This window comes from Podarcis vaucheri (genome assembly GCF_965113315.1).
Source record: "Podarcis vaucheri genome assembly, chromosome: 10".
Classification (NCBI taxonomy): domain Eukaryota; kingdom Metazoa; phylum Chordata; class Lepidosauria; order Squamata; family Lacertidae; genus Podarcis; species Podarcis vaucheri.
Genome location: NC_138748.1, coordinates 75,184,681 through 75,211,176, shown reverse-complemented (window position 1 = coordinate 75,211,176; position 26,496 = coordinate 75,184,681). Strand labels below are relative to the sequence as shown.

General features: G+C 47.7%; 1 protein-coding gene across 1 annotated transcript; it reads left to right on the top strand.

The window, feature by feature from the left end:
• The first annotated feature begins 2,829 nt into the window (after window positions 1-2,829).
• FSCN3 (fascin actin-bundling protein 3) lies at window positions 2,830-14,548 on the top strand. Its single transcript, XM_082239369.1, has 7 exons — window positions 2,830-3,120; window positions 5,368-6,064; window positions 6,595-6,713; window positions 7,328-7,487; window positions 9,722-9,892; window positions 11,145-11,361; window positions 14,413-14,548. The coding sequence occupies exons 1-6, from the start codon at window positions 3,022-3,024 to the stop codon at window positions 11,348-11,350; spliced, it is 1,452 nt and encodes a 483-aa protein (XP_082095495.1). The 5' UTR covers window positions 2,830-3,021; the 3' UTR covers window positions 11,351-11,361; window positions 14,413-14,548.
• The last annotated feature ends 11,948 nt before the right edge of the window (window positions 14,549-26,496 follow it).

Genomic DNA, 26,496 nt, shown 5'->3' with positions numbered 1-26,496 from the left:
CATTCCAATCCCCTATAATGAGCAGAACATCCTTCTTTGGTGTCACTTCGATAAGGTTTTGTAAGTCTTCATAGAACTGGTCAATTTCAGTTTCTTCAGCACCAGTAGTTGGTGCATAAACTTGGATTACTGTGATGTTAAAAGGTCTGCCTTGGATTCGTATCGAGATCATTCTATCATTTTTGAGACTGCATCCCAGTACAGCTTTCGCCACTCTTTTGTTGACTATGAGGGCCACTCCATTTCTCTTACGGGTTTCTTGCCCACAGTAGTAGATATGGTAGTCATCCGAACTGAATTCGCCCATTCCCGTCCATTTTAGCTCACTGATGCCCAGGATGTCAATATTTATTCTTGCCATCTCATTTTTGACCACATCCAACTTACCCAGGTTCATGGTTCTTACATTCCAGGTTCCTATGCAATATTTTTCTTTACAGCATTGGACTTTCCTTTCGCTTCCATGCATATCCACAACTGAGCGTCCTTTCGGCTTTGGCCCAGCCGCTTCATCAGCTCTGGATCTACTTGTACTTGTCCTCCGCTCTTCCCCAGTAGCATGTTGGACACCTTCCGACCTGAGGGGCTCATCTTCCAGTGTCATAACTTTTATATGCCTGTTGTCTTTGTCCATGGAGTTTTCTTGGCAGGGATACTGGAGTGGCTTGCCGATTCCTACTCCAGGTGGATCATGTTTGGTCAAAACTCTCCACTATGACCTGTTCATCTTGTGTGCCCTGCTCGGCGTAGTTCATAGCTTCTCTGAGTTCTTCAAGCCCCTTCGCCACGGCAAGGCAGTGATCCATGAAGGATGAGGATGATATGTTTTTGATAAATTTGAAGGGCCATCGAGTCCAACCCCCTGCCAAGCAGGAAACACCATCAGAGCACTCCTGACATATGGTTGTCAAGCCTCTGCTTAAAGACCTCCAAAGTAGGAGACTCCACCACACTCCTTGGCAGCAAATTCCACTGTCGAACAGCTCTTACTGTCAGGAAGTTCTTCCTAATGTTTAGGTGGAATCTTCTTTCTTGTAGTTTGGATCCATTGCTCTGTGTCCGCTTCTCTGGAGCAGCAGAAAACAACCTTTCTCCCTCCTCTATGTGACATCCTTTTATATATTTGAACATGGCTATCATATCACCCCTTAACCTCCTCTTCTCCAGGCTAAACATGCCCAGCTCCCTTATTTTGTTTTTTTTTAATAAAATTTTTATTAGTTTTACAAAGTTTTTTGAACAAACACACACATAAAAAGACATACAAACACGTATAGTTTCATAACAATTTTTCATAAACCTCTTTTCTCGGACTTCCCCATACCTCCCCTTTCTGCATCCCAATGTCCATAGTTTTTTAACAACTTCCAAATATTTCTTTCCAACCTCTGTCATGTTAATCTTTTCTTTAATCTAATCTTATATTACTGTAACCCTTTCTTTCTGAAAACCTCGACATTCTAGCATTCATCAAGTTTATAGTAGTCCTTAAGATATATTTTAAATTTCTTCCATTCTTCTTCCGCCGTCTCTTTTCCCTGATCACGGATTCTGCCAGTCATCTCAGCCAATGTCATGTAGTCCATCACTTTGATCTGCCATTCTTCCAGGGTGGGTAGATCTTGTGTCTTCCAATACTTTGCGATAAGTATTCTCGCTGCTGTTGTAGCATACATAAAGAAAGTTCTATCTTTCTTTGACACCAATTGGCGACAATGCCCAAGAGAAAGGCCTCTGGTTTCTTAGGAAAAGTACATTTAAGTACCTTTTTCATTTCATTATATATCATTTCCCAGAAAGCCTTAATCTTCGGGCATGTCCACCAAAGATGATAGAAAGTGCCTTCAGTTTCTTTACATTTCCAACACTTGTTATCAGGCAAATGGTAAATTTTTGCTAGCTTGACTGGGGTCATGTACCACCTGTAAACCATTTTCATAATATTTTCCTTTAAGGCATTACATGCCGTAAATTTAATACCGGTGTTCCACAACCATTCCCAGTCAGCAGACATGATGTTATGACCAATGTCCTGTGCCCACTTAATCATGGCTGATTTAACTGTTTCATCTTGTGTATTCCATTTCAGCAGCAGATTATACATTCCCTTAGCCGTTCCTCATAAGGCATCTTTTCCAGGCCTTTGACCAATTTGGTTGCCCTCCTCTGGACACGTTCCAGTTTGTCAGTGTCCTTCTTGAACTGTGGTGCCCAGAACTGGACACAGTACTCCAGGTGAGGTCTGACCAGAGCAGAATACAGTGGCACTATTACTTCCCTTGATCTAGATGCTATACTCCTATTGATGCAGCCCAGAATTGCATTGGCTTTTTTAGCTGCCGCGTCACACTGTTGGCTCATGTCAAGCGTTCTTAGTTAGGTGTTTATTATATACAGTGGACTATTTACAGGAACAGGACATGGATCTTTTGCTAGCTCTCTCTGACACGACTCGCAACTCCTACACTGACACAGAACAACTGAACACTGAACACTGAACTAACACATTCCAGTTAGTAGGCCATTAATTATCACTCCCTTGAGAGAGCTTGACCAGTCAGGGAGCTGTCCCCATGCCTCTGTTATCACCAGGCAGACTTACTCCTTCAGATTGCCTTCTGGCTGTCCGCCAATCCTTAATTGACTCTGTGTGAGTAGCTGCACATACACAGTTTCCCAGCAACTATGACTTCCCTTGACCTGGACACTATCTGTGGATGCATTAGGCTTTTTTGCTGCTGCATCACACTGTTGGCTCGTGTTCAGCCTGTGGTCCACCAAGACCCCTCCATCCTTTCTGAGGTCACAAAGGCCAGACTTGCCATGGAGCTTCTCCCCTTGGAATCCTGAGCCAGCGTCTCCCGCAGGGAGAAGAACCTCTTCCTCTCTCTCCCCCCCCTCCCCAGCGCCCTCAAAGCCTCTCCCATGGCCCAGCCGGCCAGTCGGTGGGCAGCGCAAGGTCCAAAGCGGGGGCCGGCCTGTTGCTGATGCCCTCAGTAGCTCCGCCCCTCCTGCGCAGCCATGCAGATTGGGTTGGTCAACTGGACAGGCGGGTATCTGACTGGGGAATGCTATGGCGACGGCGTCAGCGTCTTGGGAAACTCACTGGGGAAGAAACAGGTAACCCCCCCCCGGAAGCCTCAAGTGATGCTTAATTTTCTCTATTTGAGTTCTGTTCCAGAATGAGTGCTATCAGCCAGTGTCAGATTTGGGGCTGTTTTCCACTGAATTGCAATGGTCAGGCATGTCCAAAGTCCGTTTTGGGGGGCTAATCCGGTTGGTTTAATCTGGCTCCTGTGGCAGTTTATTTCCTGGGTGTAAAATCCTTTATAAAGTTCAACAACTTCAATCCGGAAAAAAAGGTCAGCAACTTTGGCCGGCCCCGACACATGTTCACTTCATCACATCTGGCCCTCTTTGAAAAAAGTTTGGACAGACACCCCTGCTAATGGCTAACTATGCTGCCAAGGTCATATATGACTGGTTCTTCTGACTATCTATCTTATCTATGTTAATACCATCAAAAAACAGTGCTTGGTTTCCTTTTTAGTTGCTGTTTTATATGATGCGATAATCTTTATTGTCATTGTCCCATACAGAACAATGAAATTGAAAAAATCTACATCAGATATTCAAAAACCCACAAGCCCGCTCTCCCAGCCTGGTTAGCCCCTAAAAACTCTGATACCCCATAACTGAATACAATATACTCACATAAAGACTACCTTAGTAAAGGTATAGGGACCCCTGACCATTAGGTCCAGTCGTGACCGACTCTGGGGTTGCGGCACTCATCTTGCTTTACTGGCCAAGGGAGCCAGCATACAGCTTCCGGGTCATGTGGCCAGCAGGACTAAGCCGCTTCTGGCAAACCAGAGCAGCACACGGAAATGCCGTTTACCTTCCCGCCGGAGTGGTACCTCTTTATCTACCTGCACTTTTGATGTGCTTTCGAACTGCTATGTGGGCAGGAAAGACTGCCTTACACTGTGTTTAAAAACCAAAATCGCATTTGGATAGAAACTGTTTCTCAGGCTCTAGTCCTGGTCTTTATAACCCTGTATCTTCTTCCAGAAGGCAGAAGCTGAAAGAGATCATTTCCGGGGTGCGCACTATCCTGCGCTATCTCTGCAGCTTTCTTATGGCACCTGGAAGCGTAGATTTGAGCCAAGGTGGGAAGGGGGCACCCAATTATTCTCTCTGCAGTCTTTACAACCCTGGACGGAATTGTTTTTTTCCTGACCGTGCAGCTCCCAAACCACACACACAGACCATAATTATAATAATAATTTAATAATAATTTATTATTTATACACCGCCCATCTGGCTCGGTTTCCCCAGCCACTCTGGCCAGCTCCCAACAGAATTAAAAGCACAACAGAACATCAAACATTAAAAGCTTCCCTAAACAGGGCTGCCTTCAGATGCTTTCTAAATTTTGTTAATGTTGTTAATATTGTTCTATGGATGATGAGTGCTGTAACATTTCTGACTTCTCTTGTAACGATGCTGTTTAGCTTATTTCTTTAGTTGCTTTGTTAATAGCGTTTTATCGATTGTTTTGCCGATGGTTTGTTAATTGTTCTGTATGATTTGTGTTATATTTGTGATTTATTGCTTGTAAGCCACTTTGCGATTTGTGCGAATGGCGCAGAAATATGATAAATCAGACCAAAAGTTTATCGAGGACTGGGGGAAATTTACAGAATATCTGAAAAATATATGTGATGTACAGACAACGCTTGTTGGTTTTGAAGAGACTCTGTGAAATAGTAAGAAATACTGCAAAAAAGAGAGTAAGAGGAAAAGGAGTGGGGAAAGGCAATATCATGTTTAGAAATGCGTCAATAAATAGAAATTTTTTGAAAGATGGACAGAGAAACTGAAGGAAGTCAAAAATTGAAGCATGAGTGTAAAACAATTTGTTGATTGTATAAAACTTGTTTGGAAAATGAATAAAAATTATTTTTTTAAAAAGAAAGAAATATGATAAATCAGCCCAGAAAAATACCCAGGGACATTTCTTTGGGATCTGTTATGTACTGAGTTGAATAGGATCCAAAAGGAAACAGTCTGATTGGTCCTAGAACAATAGGGTCCAGAATGCAGCAGTCTGATTGGTCCACAGGAGCCACCCAATCCAGCTCCAGGTGGGAGTGAATCTGCAACCTGATTGGCCTACAGGTGAATCCCGGAATTAGCCAATCACGTGGGGCCCATTGTGTAAATAATGTATATAAAGCAGACATTCTGGGGGAACTTCCATTCCTCCTCACCACTATGAGCTGAATAAAGAGCATGAAATCCACTCTCGACTCCAGGTATATTTCAGGATCCCTGCTGACCTGCCCCTCTCGCCCCCTGCAGACCTGGGACCTGGAGGTGACCACGAAGCCTGAGAAGCTGACGGTGGCCGTGCTGAGGGGCCACCAAGGGCGCTGCCTCCTGGTGGACGCGGATGGCACCGTCCGGTGCGGTCACTCGGCCTCGGGGCGGCAGAGCCACTTTGTGCTGGAGGTGCACTCCAGCGGGGCCTGGAGCCTCCAGCACCTGGAGAGCAAGAAGTTCCTGGAGTCGGACGGGGAGGACGTCTTCTGCGTCTGCAGAGAGCTGACGCGGCGCCACATGTGGATGCCCCAGCTGGCCATGCACGCGCATGTGGTCCTCTTCAACCCCAGCAGCCGGCTGTACGCGCGGACCGACCCTGAGCTAAACCGCGTCTGGGTGGACACGCCGGTGCCTTACTGCGAGGAGTGCGGCTTCGTCCTGCGGCTGCGCTGCGGCGTCTGCCACCTGGAGACCTCCAACCACAAGTTCGTCTCCCGACTGGAGAAGCTGGCCAAGAAGCCCTCGGCCGAGACGGCCTTCCACCTGAACCTGAGGCCCGGCTGCCTGGCCTTCCTGACCGACAGGGAGGGCCACATCCTGTACCCGCAGGGCAGCCGGGGGCTCCTGTGCCTCGGAGACTGCCCCGAAGACAACGAGGAGTGGTTCGTCATCAAGAGGTGCCCGCAGTGGGTCAGCCTGAGAACCAGGGCCAAGAAGTACATGGGCGTCCTCTGCGGCAAGTAAACCCCGGGGGGAGCAGCAGGGGCCAGGCCGGGGGCCCAGGGCCTCTTTGACTCATGTCAGGGGTGATTCAGCTCAGATTTGGGAGGGGGTGCTTGATGACCCCGGGAGGTCCCTGCCACAGTTCTCTGCTTCCATCTAGGTCAGTATTGTCAACCCTGGCTGGCAGCCACAGCTCTCCAGGGTTTAGGCAGGGTCTATTCCTGTCCTTCCTGGCCGTGGGGACTGAACCTGGAAGCTTCTGCAGAATATTAAAAACATGATAAAACATCAAATGTTAAAAACTTCCCTAAACAGGGCCGCCTTCAGAGGTCTTCTAAAAGTCAGGTAGTTGTTTATTTCCTTGACATCTGATGGGAGGGTGTTCCACAGGACTCTAGGGAAACAAGGAATGTTGTACTTGACTGCTCCAGTGGATTACATCCCACAAAATCCTGGAGAGACAATGCTGCCAGCCAGTGTCCTGAGCTAGATGAAGCCGACTCAGTGCAAGGCTCCTGCTGAGCTGCTCTTCTCTCCCCTCAGACTCGGAGGTGTACGCAGGCTCCAAAAAGGCGACCCCCATGTCCACGTTCCTCTTTCATGTCAGTCCCGATGCCCAAACCGTGCAGCTGAAAGACATCAACCACAAGTACCTGGCACAGGTAAGTTAGGGGCTCCTCTGCCCCCAAAAGGCTGGGTCCAGAGTCCCTGTGAGGGCCAGGAGGTGGAGTTCCCAGCCCCATAGCCAAATGGTGGAGGGGCCACATTGCTATTGTCCCAAAGAGCATTAAAGGTAAAGGTAAAGGTACCCCTGCCCGAACGGGCCAGTCTTGACAGACTGTGGGGTTTGTGCGCCCATCTCACATTTATTGGCCGGGGGCCAGCGCTGTCCGGGGACACTTCCGGGTCACGTGGCCAGCGTGACATCGCTGCTCTGGCGAGCCAGCGCAGCACACGGAACGCCGTTTACCTTCCCGCTGGTAAGCGGTACCTATTTATCTACTTGCACCCAGGGGTGCTTTCGAACTGCTAGGTGGGCAGGCGCTGGGACCGAACAGCGGGAGCGCACCCCGCCGCGGGGATTCGAACCGCCGACCTTTCGATCGGCAAGCCCTAGGCGTTGAGGCTTTAGCCCACAGCGCCACCCGCGTCCCATTGCTATTGTCCCAAAGAGCATTACCACCTGCTATATCGGGGGACGGGGACTTTCATTCCCATGGGGCAGAGTGGCTGGTTTTGTCTCCTCGCCCCCGCTGACCTGGTCTTCTCTCCCCAGAGGGAGTTCCAGAGTGTGATGGCCGATGGCTGTAGCAAAGAACCTGAGACCCATTTCAGCATCCTGTGGCATTATGGGAAAATCTTCCTGAGGGCGCTCAACGGCCGCTACCTGGGCACCCTCCCTGTTGGGCTGGTGGTCGCCAGAGCCATGCAGCCAGGTGAGGAGAAGGGGGAGGGGGGAGAGGATGAGCCCCTCCCTGGAACAAGGAGAGTCTCCGGCTGGGGGAGGTGGGGCGGGAAGGAAGCATCTCCCCAGGAATCCCAAGGAAACCCCCTGAGCTTATGTGATGTCTCACCTGCCACTGCTGGAGGGCGAGGAGTCTGGCCTGGGGACCCAACTGACGTAACCCCTGTGGAAATGCGAACAGATGCTAGGAGAGAATATATTTATTAGATATTATCCTTCCTCATGTTTGTGTCATCCCTTTGCAGCTTAAAGGGGAAGCGTTTATACCAGGGGTCAGCGACCTTTTTCTTTTTTTCTTTTTTTAAATATTTTTTTATTAACTGGCCAATCACATCAAATTACCGTATTTTTTGCTCTATAAGACTCACTTTTTCCCTCCTAAAAAGTAAGGGGAAATGTGTGTGCGTCTTATGGAGCGAATGCAGGCTGCGCAGCTATCCCAGAAGCCAGAACAGCAAGAGGGATTGCTGCTTTCACCGCGCAGCGATCCCTCTTGTTGTTCTGGCTTCTGAGATTCAGAATATTTTTTTTCTTGTTTTCCTCCTCGAAAAACTAGGTGCGTCTTGTGGTCTGGTGTGTCTTATAGAGCGAAAAATACGGTAAATCACATCACATAAAATTCCAAATTACAAAGCCAAATTTTTAAATTTTGTTGGGGGAACCCATACTTCAAGATCCAAAGGGGAATCAAATCATCTTCTTATTAGTGCATTAATGTCCAAATCAGTCCCAATCAGTCCAAACAGAGTTCATAGTTCTATCCAATCTTATCTTAGTGTTTCCACATCATATCTTATTCATATAATTTCTCTTTTTCCTTTACGATCTCTTCTGTTGGTCTCCTTAAACCGATAAGCAAATATAATAATCCTGTGTGAATTTCCCGTTCTTCCAATCTAAGTCCAGATGGTTTCCATATATCATCTCCTTCGTAGATAACATCGCTCTTTCCATCATAAATGAGGCAGTTGTCACTCTTAAGTCCCACTGAGGAGTTAATCCACAATATGTAAACAACTCTCAGCGACCTTTTTCAGGCGTGGGCTGCTCCACCGTCCCTCAGAGCATGTGGCGGGCTGGACTATATTTTGAAAAAGAAAAATGAACAAATTCCTATGCCCCACAAATAACCCAGAAATGCATTTTAAATAAGAGCACACATTCTATTCATGTAAAAACATGCTGATTCCCGGACTGTCCACGGGCCAAACTGAGAAGGCGATTGGGCCACATCCGGCCCCCAAGCCTTGGGTTGCCTACGCCTGGTTTAAACAATGATTAGAAGCTACTTGCCAATATACTGCCTGACCGAATGAAAGGAGTTTTGGTAGAAATTCATCCTGATCAGGATGGTTTCCTGCCAGGATGCCAGATGAAGGATGATATAAGAAATATAACAGATGTGATAGAATATCTGGAGGTCAGAAATGAGAAATAAGCTGCTTTAACATTTATAGATACTGAAAAGGCCTTTGATAATATTTCATGGGCCTTTATGAAGAAGATAATAGAAAAGATGAATTTTGGGATGCAAAATTCCCCCTTAAAACAATCATCACACTAACAGTCTTGAAAATATCACTTACTCACTCAGAATACTTGTTGGAGAGTGTGCAGCAGAGTAATGAGATTAACAGAGACAGGCGGACTTGAAATGGCAATTTTTTCTTTTTGTAACCCTTTAAAATTCAATAAATATTATTTTTAAAAAAATAATGAAATGGTGATTCAGTTGTAAAGACATACTTTACAAGATGCCTTAAAACGGTGCCTGAGCGTTGGAGCTGCGACTTAACACATGTTGCCCTTTTTCTGGCATGTCATAAAGAGATGGGGAAAGGGTGTGCCCAGGCAGGTAAGAGAATATATTGCTATGCCCTCCTCTGCCTGCCAGGGCACAGTGCGGGGAGCATCTCTCGCAGAGTTCTTTCTAGCAAACACGCAGGAAAGCTCTGTGAGCTTCAACTCCTATCTTGCCAAACTTGAAGTGTTGGTTTGGACTACACTTTAAATACCCCACGCATCCCGCCCCTTCTGGCTCTTTTGCAAAAGGGGTCCTCCTCCACCCCTAGACCTCAAAGGAAGGAGAGCAGCCCCCGTCCTCGCCAGCTGCCAAGAAAAGTCTGGACCAAAGGTCTGCCAATGCCTCAGGGACCCCGCCTCCTTGCCAGCCCCCAGCTGACCTCCTGCCCCACTGCTTTGCAGGGCCCCACGAGGAGTTTGGCCTGCGCCTGGCCAACCGCTCCTTCCTGCTGCTGCGCGGCTGCTACGGCTACGTGGGGAGCTCCTCCTGCCACGAAGCCCTGCAGTGCAACCTCCTGGAGCCTGACTGCATCGAGCTGCTGCCCTGCAAGGAGGGCATCTACCACTTCCAGAGTAGGTGAAGGGGGGGAAGGAGGGGGGACATGCCAGGGGTCAGGCCCATTGCCCATCTGCTCCAGCATCCTGTTGCTCCAGAGAGGGACTCACAAGCAGGATTCGATCACAAGGGCAGCTCTCCCCTCCTGCTCTTTCCAAAAACCCCTACAGTCATACCTCGGGTTGAATATGCTTCATGTTGAGCGCGTTCAAGTTGCGCTCCACGACAATGGAGCGTGTTACTTCCGGGTTTTGCTGCTCGCGCATGCGCAGATGCTCAAAATGATGTCATGCGCAGAAGCGACTAAAAGCGACACGCACATGCGCAGACGTGCCGTCACTAGTTACATTTGCTGCTGGATGCAAACGGGGCTCCGGAACGGATCCCGTTTGTATCCAGAGGTACCAGTGTACAGTGGTACCTCGGGTTAAGTACTTAATTCATTCCAGAGGTACATTCTTAACCTGAAACTGTTCTTAACCTGAAGCACCACTTTAGCTAATGGGGCCTCCTGCTGCTGCCGTGCCACTGGAGCACAATTTCTGTTCTCATCATGAGGCAAAGTTCTTAACCTGAAGCACTATTTCTGGGTTAGCGGAGTCTGTAACCTGAAGCGTATTTAACCTGAGGTTCCACTGTATTACGAAGCATTGACTGTAGCGGCAGAGCAGAGCCATCCTGGCTACTAGCCATTGAGAGACACGGGTGGCGCTGTGGTCCAAACCACTGAGTCTCCTGGGCTTGCCGATCAGAAGGTTGGCGGTTCGAATCCCCGCGATGGGGTGAGCTCCCATTGCTCCTGCCAACCTAGCAGTTCGAAAGCACACCAGTGCAAGTAGATAAATAGGTACTGCTGTGGCAGGAAGGTAAACGGCATTTCCGTGTGCTCTGGTTTCTGTCACGGTGTCCTGTTGCGCCAGAAGCGGTTTAGTCCTGCTGGCCACATGACCCGGAAAGCTGTCTGTGGACAAACGCCGGCTCCCTCGGCCTGAAAGCGAAATGAGCTCCGCAATCCCATAGTCACCCTTGACTGGACTTAACCATCCAGGGGTCCTTTACCTTCACTAGCCATTGATAGCCCTCTCCCCTGTGAGTTCCTCTAATTCTGTTCTCGAGCCATCCCAGTTGGTGGCCATAGTTGCCTCCCGTGGCAGGGAGTTCCACAGTCTGCATTGTGCGAAAAGGCCATTTCTTTCACCTGTCCTGAATCTCCCAATGTCCGTCTTTGTTGGACGCCCACCACTTTTCCGCTGCCGTTTTGCTTCCCAGGCCGCGGCAAGAGCTTTTGGTGCCTGACTTCGGAAGGGACCTTCAGCCCCTGGGGGAAGTTTGCCTTGAATTTCTGCGTCGAGATCCGAGGGAACAACCTCCTGGCGGTGCTGGGACCCAACGGATACTTCCTGCGTGCGGACCGGGAGGGCTGCCTGGTGGCCGACAGCGAGGAGGTGACCTGCGAGTGCCTCTGGGAGTTCTAGGCCTCGGGAAGGTGAGAAGAAGGGGGGCAGTCGCCTTGCCAGGGTTGGGGGTGGAAGAGGCGGGGGCCCGGCAGAGATGGGAGGGCAGAGAGCTGTGGGCCCCTCCCCACACCCGAGAGACTCAGCCACCAGCATAGACCCCGGACCACACTGTGGCACCTCAGGGGGGGTGAAGTTTTTTTATATATATAAAATTTTTATTAGTTTTTCACAGTTTTTATAAACACAAACAATACACATTACAAACAGACAAACACACAAACAAACATGTATAATTTCATATCCCTTTTTCTTAAACCTTACTTCGCCGACTTCCCCATACCTCCCCTTTCTACATCCCATTTTCCAAAATTATTTCAGCAAATCCTAACACTTGGTTTTATCAAATTTTGTCATTCTTTTCTTTTACTTAATATTTTAAAGCTGTAATCCCCTTTTTTCCTTAAAACCTCGACATTTTAGCACTCATTAATTTTACAATACTTCTTTAGATAAACTTTGAATTTCTTCCAATCTTCTTCCGCCGTCTCTTTCCCCTGGTCACGGATTCTGCCGGTCATTTCAGCCAGTCCCATATAGTCTATCACCTTCATCTGCCATTCTTCCAGAGTGGGTAAATCTTGAGTCTTCCGGTGCTTTGCGATAAGTACTCTTGCTGCTGTGGTAGCGTACATAAAAAAAATTCTATCCTTCTTTGGCACCAATTGGCCGACTATGCCCAGGGGGGTGAAGTTTTTGGCTCCCAGATCCACTTCCGCCTGCCTCTTGCAGGACTCCCCTGGAGGTCTCTCTGCCACCCAAAGCCTCCAGGACCACCCACTGTGTGTCAACAGAGACAGAGGCGGAGCCAGGGGTGGGGCAGTGATGTCACCCCCCCTCAGGGATGACACCTGGGGGGGTCCGCACCCTCCCTTCCTCCGCCAGTGAACAGAGATCCGAGATCCGAACTGGTTCCTGATTTGCTACTGGGCCATGTTCAAGGTGTTACTACAGTGGTACCTCAGGTTACAGACGCTTCAGGTTACAGACTCCACTAACCCAGAAATAGTACCTCAGGTTAAGAACTTTGCTTCAGAATGAGAACACAAATTGCCCAGCAGCAGCGGGAGGCCCCATTAGCTAAAGTGGTGCTTCAGGTTAAGAACAGTTTCAGGTTAAGAATGGACCTCCGGAACAAATTAAGTACGTAACCAGAGGTACCACTGTATTAGTATTGTTAACAAAAGTCAGGTGTCTGCTCCGCTCTCTGCCAAGCAGTGGCAAAGCCCTTGGGGTCCCAGGCACCCACCCGGGGTCTGTGTTCCTCTGGAGGAACAGAAGGTGCAGCGCAGACGGTCGTGGCTTTAAGATACATGGTTTATTCACCTATTTACACCTTCAGTCTGCAAGGTGGGAGTCCAGATCTTACAGCTTGTTCCCCAAAGCAGAGCAGCGTTTATGGGTATCAGCAGCTCCTCCTCCTCCTCTTCTTCTTCTTCTTCTTCTTCTTCTTCTTCTTCTTCTTCTTCCCAGCAACCCCTTCTGCCTGACCCCCTTTTGCTGTCACCTTCAGCACTCAGTTACCCTGACAGCCTTTCAGACCCCTATCTCTGTCCACACCTCAGGGCACAAACTCTCTTGCATTGTTAATGCCCCTCACTTGCTCTTTAGTGTTCCTTGATGGCCAAAGCTCAGCCACAGGAATCACCCTGCAGCTTGTGCTTTGATCCTAGCATTTATTCATTTCTAAGGGTTTTTTTTTGGGGGGGGCTCCCCATCTTAAATCTATAATAGTATTACAGTCACACCTCATGTTACGTCCGCTTCATGTTACGTTTTTTCAGGTTGCATCCCGCAGCGACCCGGAGGTACCAGAGAGGGTTACTTCCGGGTTTCGCCACTCGCGCATGCACACAAGTGGCAAAACACACCGCGCACATGCACAGATACGGCGCTTCAGGTTGCAGGCTTTTCACATTGCAAACAGGACTCCGGAACGGATCCTGTTTACAACTGGAGCTACCACTGTATACACATTGTATTATCAATATCATTAGTATTAGTATTTTGCTATGCTATACAGTGGAACCTCGGTTTTCGAACTTAATCTGTTCTGGAAGGCTGTTCAGCTTCCAAAACATTTGAAAACTGAGGCGCAAAGGGAGAGTGTCAATTTCAACGGTGAAAACTGAAAAAACACACAGCGGAAGCAGTTAGACTTCTGAGGCACATTTGTAAATGGAGCAATTACTTACTTTCAGGTTTTCGGCATTCGAAAACTGAAACGTTTGGCTTCAGGGACGCTTGAAAACTGAGATTCCACTGTACAATAAAGCCCAGAAAAACTTGGGACCAGTTTCTCTGCGAGTTGGCCTGGCACCACTTGACCCCCCATTGATTGGGGGGGAGGAGGAGGAAGAAGAAGAAGAAGAAGAAGAAGAAGAAGAAGAAGAAGAAGAAGAAGAAGAAGTTTATTTATACCCTGCCCATTTGGCTGGGTTTCCCCAGCCACTCTGGGCAGCTCCCAACCGAAAATTAAAAACACAACACAGCATTAAAGATTAAAAACTTCCCTAAACAGGGCTGCCTTCAGATGGAACTGGAGCTCCCACGGGGGACACATAATGCCCATTTCTCATTGGTAAGAACTCGCATCATTTTGTGTGGCAGCACTTCGGAACTCCCTGGCTAGTGATATCGAGAAGGCCCCTTCAACTGCGTTTTTCCTGGCACCTGCTAAAAACATTTCTAACCAGGCCTGTGGAATGTGGATGTGTTTCTTCATCTGTTTTTAGTTTATTGCTGGATTCATCCTGCAAGTCTATTGAAAAGTTGCGCTTACTGACAATATTGTTTTATCCTTTTTCGTAAGCCGCTTTGAGGGTGTGTGTGTGTGTGTGTGTGTGTGTGTGTTTGTTTTGCATTCAAGCAGTGTTTAAATTCTGTGAAACAAATGAATTGCTGGGGGCTGGGAGCCTCGGGGTCCCATCCCAATCTGAGTCTATGGTTTTATGAACTAAACCAGGCAGGGGTCTAGCCCCCAGTGACTCGGGGAAGGCTAACCAGGAGGTCATTGTTCACAGGTGTCTGCAGGAGAGGAGGACACGGAAACCCAGCAGAGTCCTTGTTGGGCCGCCCAAGATGTCCGAATGCCTTGGCCTTCTCTCCGCGGCCTCATCCGGACGCATCAGCAAAAGGCTTGGAAGCAGCAGCAGCAGCAGTGGAAAAGGAGGGGGCCTCTTCCCTCCCACCCATAAAGGGGGTCTCACCCGCTGCCATTCTCCCCCATTGAGGTGAAGGGGCAGGTGCCCCCAGAGGAGGATTGGGGGCTGGGGTGTGGCTCCCCCCCCCCTTGCAGGACCACTCAGGTGTCTTCTGAAAAGGAGCAAAAAGCAAAAAGACCCTGGCTTCTGTCTCTTTCAATGGGGGGGGTCCAGAGGGTCAGGCAGCGGGGAAGAGGGGCGGGCAGGCGGGTGCCCGCAGGATTTATTTGGACCAAGGACAGATCCCTGAGCCCAGATGCAACACCGCCCAGCAGAGGTGCCCCAGGGCATGTGCAGAGCGTATGTCCCGCTTCAAGAAGTAGCTACAACTACCAGCCCCTCCACCACCGACTTGGGGTGGGGACACTGGTGGAGTAACAGTGTGGCACACCATTGGGGAGGGGGGTACCATTGCACCCCGAACACATGCCGCATACCCTCCCCTCCATGCTGGGCGTCACGCCACCCACAGGCAACATGCCACGCTCCTGGGACGCGCGTCAGCCATGCCCCCACCTGCTATCCGCCCCCAGTGCCGTGCAGCTTTTGCCATGGGGATGGGGGAGAAGGGCACCCAGCCTCTTCAGCCCCAGAGCGGCACCCTAAGCATGGGCTCCTCACCTCGCCCAGTGGCCCTTTCCCAAAAACTCCAGGGGAAGGAAGCAGCTGAGCTATGGAACTCCCTCCCACTGGAGACAGGGATGGGCACCAACCTGGGTGGCTATAAAAGGGGATTGGGCAAATCCACGGAGGAGCAAAGGGATATGGATTGCTACCAGCCAGGAAGCCTCTGCTCTGCCTTCCCAGTCAGAGGCAGCCATGGTTCTGAATCCCAGTTGCTGGTGTTGTAAACAATAATTGCCCTTTTCCCCTTATGGGGTATCCAAGAGCCCATATAGAGTCCTTACGTAGGTTCCCTATTGGTAGGAGAAAAAAACAGAGGCCAAGCAGAGAATATTGAGAAGCAAAGCAGCTAGTAAGCCTGATCTTTACTGATCTGTTGCAACAGGGGGCTCCCCCCACATGCAGGAAAGGAGGAGAACCCAGAACCAAGGTGTGCCTGCCCTTATATAGACATTTTAAATCCCCTGCCCTGGAGCTCAAGACCACCCCTCCATACATCATACATACATCACAGAAGGGGTGTAACCCAAGACCACCACCCCAGATACATCATGCCTACATCACAGAAAAGGTAGTCTACAACAGAAATCTGAGTGACTTGTGTATCTCATCTGACAGGTTACCTGTTTAATGGTGACTTGATTGGATTGCCTGGGAAGCCTGGACAGTCTTTTGTAATGATGAATATTTAGTTCCTGAGTCAGGTCACAGGCTCACCCTATTCAAACACAAACAGACATGCCCTTTAGATAGGATTTGTGAAGGAAAAGACAGTGGGGAGTCTTTTCCATTTTCCTTTGACCTTGCAGAGAAAACATTTGGGAATCAAAAATGGTTCCAGGTCGGTCTTCCTGTGCTGATCCATGTACCGGCTTGGTTGGTACATTTATTATATATCTAAGAGCTTAAAATTCTTATCACACTGGAAACCACAGGAGAGGAGAGTTGCTCTGGCGCTTGGATCCTGCCCGCTGGTTTCCCAGAGGCCTCTTTCTGGCCACTGTGGGAACAGGAGGCTGCACTAGACGGGTGGTTGGAAAGTAAGATTTTGTTTTATAAAATTGATTTCTTCCCTCCCCTTCTGTAATTTGCCTCCTTTTGGGGCGATTATTGGCCAGCAGGGAACTCCCAAGAGCCTCCTAGGCAGCTGAGGGTCCTTGCTTGGGCCTGGGAGGGGTCTTTCTCGCCCTGCCCCCTTGCCTTGCCAGGGATGCCTTGCCTGGTCTTGGGCATGGAGCCCCTGAGGTTCTTGGAGAGAGAAAGGCAGCGTCTCTTGTAATAAATGGTAGACCAATGAACACGGCAGGAATATATTGCAGAAATCACACAGGATTAGAAAACCCTCCCTCTGTCCCATAGCTCAAATCCAAGAGGTCCCCGTGTAACATCCTGCCCTCCTTGGGAGTCTCCAGATTCTCTTTCTAGTCTACAGGATGAGTGCAAGAGAGGCTGAGGGGAAAGAAAGAAGAAGGGATTGCAAGGCTGAGGTCCTCTGAGTCTCTTCCAGAAGCACCCACAGAAAGGAGGGTGGGGCTGAGGAGGGCACCCAGTTTGGGGCTACAGACAAGGGACAGCCCAGCAGGCAGCCACCCCAAAACCTCCTGCAGCTTCCCCCCCCCAGGCAAGACAAGCAAGGAAAGAGGGGTGGGGTGGAGGTCCAAGGAAGAGAGGGGCAAATGCTTCCTGCCCAGGAGGGTCTCTCTCCTGCTCCATAGCTGCAGCAGCAACACTTGTGAGGTGGGAGGGCTAGGAATGGTCCTTACAGCCGTGCCCTGAGCAGGGGGCTCCCCACAGCCAGCCATCGCCTCCCCCTTCTCTTCATGTTGCCGCCTTTGTTGTTGTTGTTGTTTAGTCATTTAGTCGTGTCCGACTCTTTGTGACCCCCTGGACCAGAGCACGCCAGGCACTCCTGTCTTCCACTGCCTCCCACAGTTTGGTCAAACTCATGCTGGTAGCTTTGAGAACACTGTCCCACCATCTCGTCCTCTGTCGTCCCCTTCTCCTTGGGCCCTCCATCTTTCCCAACATCAGGGTCTTTTCCAGGGAGTCTTCTCTTCTCCTGAGGTGGCCAAAGTATTGGAGTCTCAGCTTCAGGATCTGTCCTTCCAGGGAGCACTCAGGGCTGATTTCCTTCAGAATGGAGAGGTTGGATCTTCTTGCAGTCCATGGGACTCTCAAGAGTCTCCTCCAGCACCAGAATTCAAAAGCATCAATTCTTCAGTGATCATCCTTCTTTATGGTCCAGCTCTCGCTTCCATACATCACTACTCGGAAAACCATAGCTTGAACTATACGGACCTTTGTTGGCAAGGTGATGTCTCTGCTTTTTAAGATGCTGTCTAGGTTTATCATCGCTTTTCTCCCAAGGAGCAGGCGTCTTTTATTTTTATTTTATTTTTTATAAAATTTTTATTGGTTTTACAAAGTTTTTAAATAACAAACAAACACTTAAAAAGACAAACATACACGTATAGTTTCATACCATATTTTCATAAACCTCTTTTCTTGGACTTCCCCTCCCCCCCCCTTTCTGCATCCCAATGTCCATAACTTTTAGCAACTCCCAATTGTTACTTCCAACCTCTGTCATCTTAGTCTTCTCTATATTCTGACCTTATACCACTGTATCCCTTTGTCTCTGAAAACCACAACACTTTAACATTCATTGAGTTTATAATAGTCCTTAAGGTAACTTTTAAATTTTCTCCATTCTTCTTCCACCGTCTCCTTTCGTTGGTCGCTGATTCTGCCTGTCATCTCAGCCAATGTCATATAGTCCATCACTTTCATCTGCCATTCTTCCAAAGTGGGTAGATCTTGTGTCTTCCAATACTTCGCGATGAGTATTCTTGCTGCTGTTGTGGCATACATAAAAAAAGTTCTATCCCCTTTGGACACCAATTGGCCGACAATGCCCAAGAGAAAGGCCTCTGGCTTTTTAGGAAAAGTACATTTAAGTACCTTTTTCATTTCATTATAGATCATTTCCCAGAAAGCCTTAATCTTCGGGCACGTCCACCAGAGGTGATAGAAGGTACCTTCAGTCTCTCTACATTTCCAACATTTATTATCGGGCAAATGGTAAATTTTTGCCAGCTTGACTGGGGTCATGTACCACCTATAAACCATTTTCATAATATTTTCCTTTAGTGCATTACATGCCGTGAATTTAATACCGGTGTTCCATAACCATTCCCAGTCAGCTGACATGATATTGTACCCAACATCCTGTGCCCACTTGATCATAACCGATTTGACTGTTTCGTCCTGTGTATTCCATTTCAGCAACAAGTTATACATTCTAGATAAAATCTTAGTATTGGGTTCTAATAACTCAGTTTCTAGTTTTGATTTTTCCACCTGGAAGCCAATTTTCCTATCCTGTTTAAAAAACTCCATTATTTGACGGTATTGAAACCAATTTTGTACTTTATGTTTCAATTTCTCCTGGCTTTGTAGTTTAAGCTTATCTCCATCCTGTTCCAAAATTTCCCAATACTTCGGCCATCCGACCTCCATATTGAGTTTCTTCACTGCTTTAGCCTCCACTGGTGACACCCATCTAGGGGTTTTGTTTTCCAACAGATCTTTATATCTTGTCCAAACATTATATAGTGCTTTCCTAACAATATGATTTTTAAAAGCACTATTAGCTTTGTCATACCATAAATATGCATGCCAACCAAAAGCATTGTTAAAACCCTCCAGATCCAAAATGTCCGTATTCTCGAGGAGCATCCATTCTTTCAGCCAGCAAAAAGCTGCTGCCTCATAGTACAATTTTAAGTCCGGCAGGGCAAAACCCCCTCTTTCTTTTGCATCTGTCAATATTTTAAATTTAATTCTGGGCTTTTTGCCCTGCCAGACAAATTTCGAAATATCTTTCTGCCACCTCTTGAAACATTCCATCTTGTCAAGAATCTGCAAGGTCTGAAACAAAAATAGCATTCTAGGCAATACATTCATTTTAATCACCGCAATTCGGCCTAACATTGACAATTTCAAATTTGACCATATTTCTAGATCTTTTTTGATTTCTGACCAACATTTTTCATAATTGTCCTTATACAAGTTCACATTTTTAGATGTCAAATAAACCCCTAGGTATTTGACCTTCTTAACCACTGTCAGCCCTGTCTCTTCTTGGAATTTCTCCTTTTCCATATCTGTTAAGTTTTTTCCTAAAACTTTGGTTTTTTGTTTATTCAACTTAAATCCAGCCACCTGGCCAAACTGTTGTATTATTTCTAGAACCTTTTTCGTACTAGTGATTGGCTCTTGTAAAGTCAATACTAAGTCATCTGCAAACGCTCTTAACTTGTAATGTTTAGCTCCGACCTGCACTCCTTTAACCTGCTGGTCATTCCTTATCATATTCAGCAACACCTCCAGAACTGAAATAAAAAGTAATGGGGAAATTGGGCACCCCTGTCGTGTTCCTTTTTCTATCTTAAGCTCCTCAGTTACTACGTTGTTTACAATCAATTTAGCCTTTTGTTCAGAATATACTGCAGCCATACCATTCTCAAAACCTTGGCCTACCCCCATCCCTTGAAGGTTCTTCATCATAAAGCTCCAAGAAATATTATCAAAGGCTTTCTCCGCGTCCACAAAAATCAATACTGCTTTAGTGTTTATATTCACCTCTAGCTTTTCCAAAATGTCTATTACATTCCTTACATTGTCTGCCAGGTGTCTTTTAGGGAGAAAGCCTGCTTGGTTCTTATGAATCCTTTCCATCAACACTCTTTTAAATCTTTTTGCCAAAATGTCTGCAAAAATTTTATAATCCACATTAAGTAGTGATATTGGGCGGTAGTTCTTCAGTTGAGTCTTTTCAGTCTCTGTCTTTGGTATGAGTGAAATATATGCTTCTTTCCACGATTCAGGTGCCTTCTTTCCCTCAAGGATCTCATTACAAACTTCTTTTAATGGTTGAGTCAACCATTCCTTCAACGATTTGTAATATCTAGAAGTCAGTCCATCTGGTCCTGGAGATTTGCCCAGTTGCATGTTCTGAATGGCGGCCTCTATCTCTTGTTCTGATATTCTCTGGTTCAGATCCATCTTACTTTGATGAGAGATTTTTTGTAATCCATATTTATCAAGGAATTTGTCTATATCTTCTTCATTTTGCGAACCTTGAGTATATAGCTTTTTAAAATAACTCAAAAAACAGTTTCTAATTTCATTAGGTTTAGATATATTCTTTCCATCCACTTCTAGGCTTGTAACCGTATTCAATTTCTGCCTTTTCTTCAATTGCCATGCCAGAAGTTTGCCACATTTATTTGCTGATTCAAATGTCTTTTGTTTCATTTGTTTTATCTTCCATTCAATCTCTTGGTTCATCAATTCCATATATTGTGTTTGATATAACTTGATCTCTCTTAGAATCTCCTGGGACTTTGGTTTTGTTCTTAATTTTTTCTCTCCTTCCTTTATCTTTTCCAAAATCTTTTCTTTTTTCTCATTTTGTTTTTTTCTCTTTATTGAATTTTGTTGAATCAAGAAGCCTCTCATCACTGCTTTACTTGCGTCCCAGATCACTCTCTTTTCCACGTCGGTCCTCAAATTTATTTCAAAATAGTCTTTTAGGGTTTTTTGGGCCTTCATAAGGATCTCCTTATCTCGAAAGAGGGTGTCATTCATTCTCCATCTGAATTGACCAGTTGTTGTAAGTTTCATCTCCATCCTCACGGCATTATGGTCGGAGCAAGTTTTTGGGCAGATTTCCACCTTCTTAACCTTTGGAGCCATACCACTAGTAATCCAAATTTGATCAATTCTGGTCCAGGTCATCATTGCTTGAGAGAAAAAGGTTCCCTCTCTCTCCAGAGGGTTCCTTGTTCTCCATATATCTATCAAATCCATGTTTTCCGTCATTTCGAAAAAAGTCTTAGGAAGTCTCCCTTCCTTGCTAACTGTTAGTCTTTGTGCCTTGTCCATGTTAGTGGAGACCACACCATTCATGTCTCCCATGATTATCATATTGTAATCCAGATAGTCCATCAGAGTTTCATGAAGTCTCTTAAAGAAGTCAGATTTACCTTCATTTGGTGCATAAATTCCCACAACTAAAAATTTTTCTCCTTGTACTTGTATCTCCACTGCCAGATATCTCCCTTGTTCATCTTTAAATATCATTTTTGGGGCCCATTTCTCTTTCACATATATTACAACTCCTCTTTTCTTAACTTTATCTGATGCAATAAATTCTTGTCCTAGTCTTTTATTTATAAGTAATCTTCTATGGGCTCTAGTTATGTGAGTTTCTTGTAGACATATCAAGTCCAGTTGTTCTCTGTTCAAAATATGAAACACTTGTCTTCTCTTCAGAGGCCCATTAAGTCCATTACAATTCCAACTAAGGAATTGCAGAGCCATCTTATTATTTTTCTGAAGCTCCTCCAACAGCTCCAAGTTGTTGCTCTTCTTCTGATGGTGGTGGTTTTTGTCCAAACGAGAGATTCAAAATGTCTAGTACTCTCCTCTGTTCTGCAAGTACGTCCACTGTCCCCTTCTGTAGGTCCTCCTGATTTCTTGCCAAAAATTTGTCCTTGTCTTGAATAGTCTTTATCTTCACCTTCTTTCCCCTGTAATCAAATGACAGTCCTTGTGGAAATTCCCACCTAAAACGGATAGAGTTTTTCTTCAGCAGAAGAGTCAAATCTTTGTAGAAGTTTCTTAAATCCAGAATATATTTTGGAATATCTTTGAAGATCTGTATAGCTGAATTTCCAATTTGCAAGGCCTTTCCAAAGTGTAGTCCTAATATTTTGTCTCTTTCGTCCTTGGATCTAAATGTAATCAGGCAATCTCTCGGGGTCTTTCTGTCCTGCTTTTTGCCCAGTCTGAAAGCTGTTGTAATTTTGAATTCATCTTCTTCAAGATCCCAGCAGTCAACAAACTCCCGTGTCAGATATTCCGCGAGATTGTCTCCTTCATTCTCTGGAATCAGTCTTAATTTTAAGTTTCTCTCTTTTCTCTGTAACTCCCACAAGGCCAAAGTTGCGTCGTGTTCATAAACCTTCTTAGCGATCGGCTCTAATTTCTCTTGTGTCCCTTCAGCAGTAACTTTGGCATCTTCAGCAATTTTACGCGTAGTAGCATTTTCCTCCACCAATTTATTTATTGATTCTGTATTCTGGTTTAGTCTTACTGATATTTCTGTTAATTTTTGTGTATTTTCTGAAGTCTGTTTTGTCAGAGACTCCAAAGATTGATTTATTTTAAGCAGGGCTTCTGTCACGGCATCCATAGAGACAGCCGTCCCTTTTTCTTGTCCTGTTGTTCCTGCAGATCCAGTAGTTACGCCTGAAATTGAGCCTCTTTTCTTTGTCTGTTGCTGCAGCTGTTGTTGTTGTTGTTGCTTGGTCTTGGCTCTTGTAACTATCTCTTCTTGTGAGCCACTCATGTCAAGGTCGTTTCCCACGGGAGCTATTCCCCGTTGGAAAATTCCACTGTCCCAAGCTGTGCCAAATTTTACTTTACCCTCTAGGGGGAGCAAATCAAAATGGCCAAAAATAAAATGTCCAAGTACAAAGACAAAGGAGAATATCCAAGGATGTAAAAAGAAAAGTTTTTTAACACAGTTAAAGCAAGTATAACTGGAGGCTTGTAGCTACAAATTGCCACAGTTTCCCAGTATATACTGTTTCATCTTGTGATGTACTGTAGCCAGGCACTGTATAAACTTTGTATCGCAGTATCACTTTTACAGGAGAAAGTCAGTTCAGTGTCCTATTGTCCTAAAAGGCAGACCGTTTCATACTTTTGTTAGCTGAGACAGCAGAGGATTTTTACTGTAAATAGGTCGTGCAGTTACTAAAGTCTCTTTCACCTCCCCTCTGCCCTGCTAGCTAGAGGGGAGATCTAAGGTCTGAGTGTCCGGTTTAGTTATATAAAAGCAAGTTTCAACGGATACAGATTTAGAGTTCCGTTGCTTTCACTTTCATGCAGTCGGGGGGAGGGAGACTTCCTTGATTTAACCTCCCCGCTTTTAGTCCGATTTTCAGAATTTGAAGGGTCCCAATTGTTTTCAATTCCTACTCACGGGAATTCAGTCCAAATTTTCTTTCAGGAAGGAATCGGCGCTCTCCGCTTATGGCGACGCGGCTTCACTCCGCAGGCTGGGTGACGACTCTCAGCACCGCGCTCACTCCCGATGCCGCTCCGTAGCCTTTAAAAAGGCTCTTTCGCAGTACTGGGGGGCGCAAAGGTGCCCACCGAATCTCCTTGTTCTCAGGCTTCAATCTCAGGAGCAGGCGTCTTTTAATTTCGTGACTGCTGTCACCATCTGCAGTGCTATTCTCCAAATCACGCCCCCTCAGTACATGCACACGTTATTCCAAAGGATTTTGCTGTTGGCCCAGCAGCAGCCCAGCAAGAAGGTTCTGGGTGGATTAGACGAATTCATGGAAGAGAGGGCTATTGATGACTTGCTAGCCAGGAGGCCTCTTGGGCTCGGATCCTGCTTGCTGGTTTCCCCTCACTGGCCACTAGGAGAAGAACAGGCTGCCGGACTTGGTAGACCCTCCTTGGGCCTGATCCAGCCGGTTCTTCTCCAGGTCTTCTGTGCTAGCAGAATGTCTCAGCCCAGTCTACACAAGGTCTTTTTGGAGGAAGTCAACACAGCACGGAGAATCCCGACCCTGGAGTCCTCAGGGAGGCCCAAAGAGCAGCAGGTGTGGGCACGCCCCACGGCGTCTCTTCTAGAGCAGATATTCCCGGTGGTCTCTCTGGGCCTGGGCAGCCCCCCAGAATCAGGCTCCCTGGTCCTTGGGGAGGAGGCACTGGCAGCGGCCCAGAGCTGGTGGGGCAGAAGGGGCTTCCGGGGCCCCGGACAGCTGAGGATGGGGGGAGCCCCGCAAAAGGAGGCAAGTCTGGGCTCCAGGGTGGGGCAGGAGCAACCCCTGCAGACCCCAGCCCTGCAGAGAAAGAGCCAGGGGTCAGGCGAGGGTTAAGGGCCCTTGTGAAGAGCAGGCCCCTCTTCTGATGCCCCAAAGGAAGGGGCGTTCAAAGGGCAAATGACCCCCTGGCTGGTGATGCCCTCCTCCTACCCCATGGGGGGGAATGGGTAGGAGCCAAAGCAGCTGGAGACCTCTCTTACCACAGAAGGGCTCCGTCCAGGCACAGGGTGGGGGGCCAGGTGGTTGCAGGTGGGGCGGGAAGGTTTTGCAGCCGCCGGCCTTGAAGCGAGGGGCAAGGCTGGGAGGGGAAGGCTGTGGAGGCAAGAGGAATCATGGAAGGGACCCCCAAGGGTCATCCAGCCCAACCCCCTGCACCACTCCCTGGCCCATCCTGCTGTCCCCTATCTTAAAGTTGTAGAGTTGGAAGGCACCTCTGAAGGTCCTCTAGTCCAACCCCCTGCAATGCAGGAATCACAACTAAGAATCTGTCAGGCTTCGGGGAATCGGCAGTAGATAAGATGGAAGAAAGGGACTTCTTACCAGTTAGAAACTGTCAGAACCAAAGCAAGAGAACAAAGAGCTCATCTCCTAGAAATGGTGGTGCTCCCAATTAAGGATTACACCCGCTTCTGTCACTATTAACCTATGTCACTCCTACGTTATGTAATCTGAGCTTGTGCTTTCTGTGCTTTCTGTTCTGAGACTTTCTGAGCTCTTCTCAACCTTGGACTGAGCGGACGAATGCTTTCCAGAGACAGTGGATCTGTTAACCCTCTCCCTCCCAGTGCTTCTTCTCCTAGCTGTTCCCCATCCGGTATTTCCCAGCTTCTGCCTTCTGAACTATGCCCCTCTTCAAACCACTGTTCCAAATCTATACTGTCCTCCTGTTCCTGGGAAGTTTCAGGATCCGGATCTGGAGCAGGGGGAGGCTCCCACCATTCCTCCTCAGTGCAGCCCTCCTCAGCAGGTTCCCTGACAGAACCCCTGACAGAGGCCACCCAAACTCTGCTTGAAAACCTCCAAGGAAGGAGAGTCCGATCTTGGGACTTCTGGGCGCCCACCTACCTGGTGGCAGAGGGCAGCGGCTGTTGGTGCGTCAGAGTCGGCTGCAGCAAAGCCTTGGGGGGCTGGTGCCGCAGGAGGGGGGCAGCACTCCCACGGGGGTCCTAGGAAGGAGAGAGAGAGAGGGAGAGCTGTCTGCCGCCTGCCTTGTGGCTCCCAAGGAGGGTTTGTTCCGCTTGCTCTCCCCACAGCTGCCAGGGGAAACTGGGAGAGCAGCTGCCTGCTGCCCTAGGGGTCCTGCCCCACAGCTCCTTGTCCCTCCCAAAAGGCCCTAAGAGGAGAAGGGTGCAGGGAAGACACAGGAGCCATGGACTCATTTTTTCGGGGGGGAAAGCCTTGTGAGAAGTTAGTACTTTTTTGAAGCCCCCCCCCTTAGGGCAGGACAAGAACACCTGGAATTGGGGAGGGGGTCAGGCCAGAACCTGCGTGTCCCGTGTCCAGCGTAGCCTTGGCCTCTCGCTGTTGCCTCGCTCTCCGATTTGAGAACCAAACCTAGTGGGAATGAAGACAAATTCACAGGCAGTCTGGGTTGGGGCCACACCCTGCTCCAGAACTCCTGGGAATCCCATGAAGCTGAAGGTGCAGCACAGGGTTCACCTATGGAACTCACTGCCACAGGAGGCAGGGGGAGTTGCTCTTGTGCTCAGATCCTGCTTGCAAGGTTTCCCACAATGGGCGTCTGTTTGGCCCTGAGAGAACAGGATGCTGGGCCAGAGAGGGCATTGGACTGATCCTGTAGCCTCTTTGCATTGTTATAGGAATGCCAAGGTCTCACATATTGAAAATCATATGTTCATAAATTTACAAGGCAAACACATAAACAAGTATATAAGCTATGTGTCTGAAATAGTACTGGAGAGCCACCCTGAAGCCACGTTGACTCTTCCAGGGACCTCAAATATTCTCTGCAGTGAGGAAGGAAATGGGGAAGCCTCCCCATTGTCCCTTTGCTCAAATCCTGTCTTAAGGGCATATTTGTGACCTGTGACCTGGGTTCAGGAACTAAATATTTAGCATCTCCAAAGGAATGGCCAGGCTGCCCAGGTAAAGCAATCAGTGACCATTGTCAGGTATCCTGACAAACAGGATTTCTGGGGTAGACCGCCCCCTGTGGTGTGTTTCTGTTGGAGAGCGCCTCCTCCTGTGATGTATGTATGATGTTTTGGGGGGTGGTCTTGAGCTACAGGGGAGAAAATTTTAAAAGTCTATATAAGGGCTTGCGCACCAATGTTCTGGGTTCCTCCTCTCCCTCCCTGCGTGAGGTGAGTGAGGACCCTGTTGCAACAGATCAATAAAGATCAGGCTT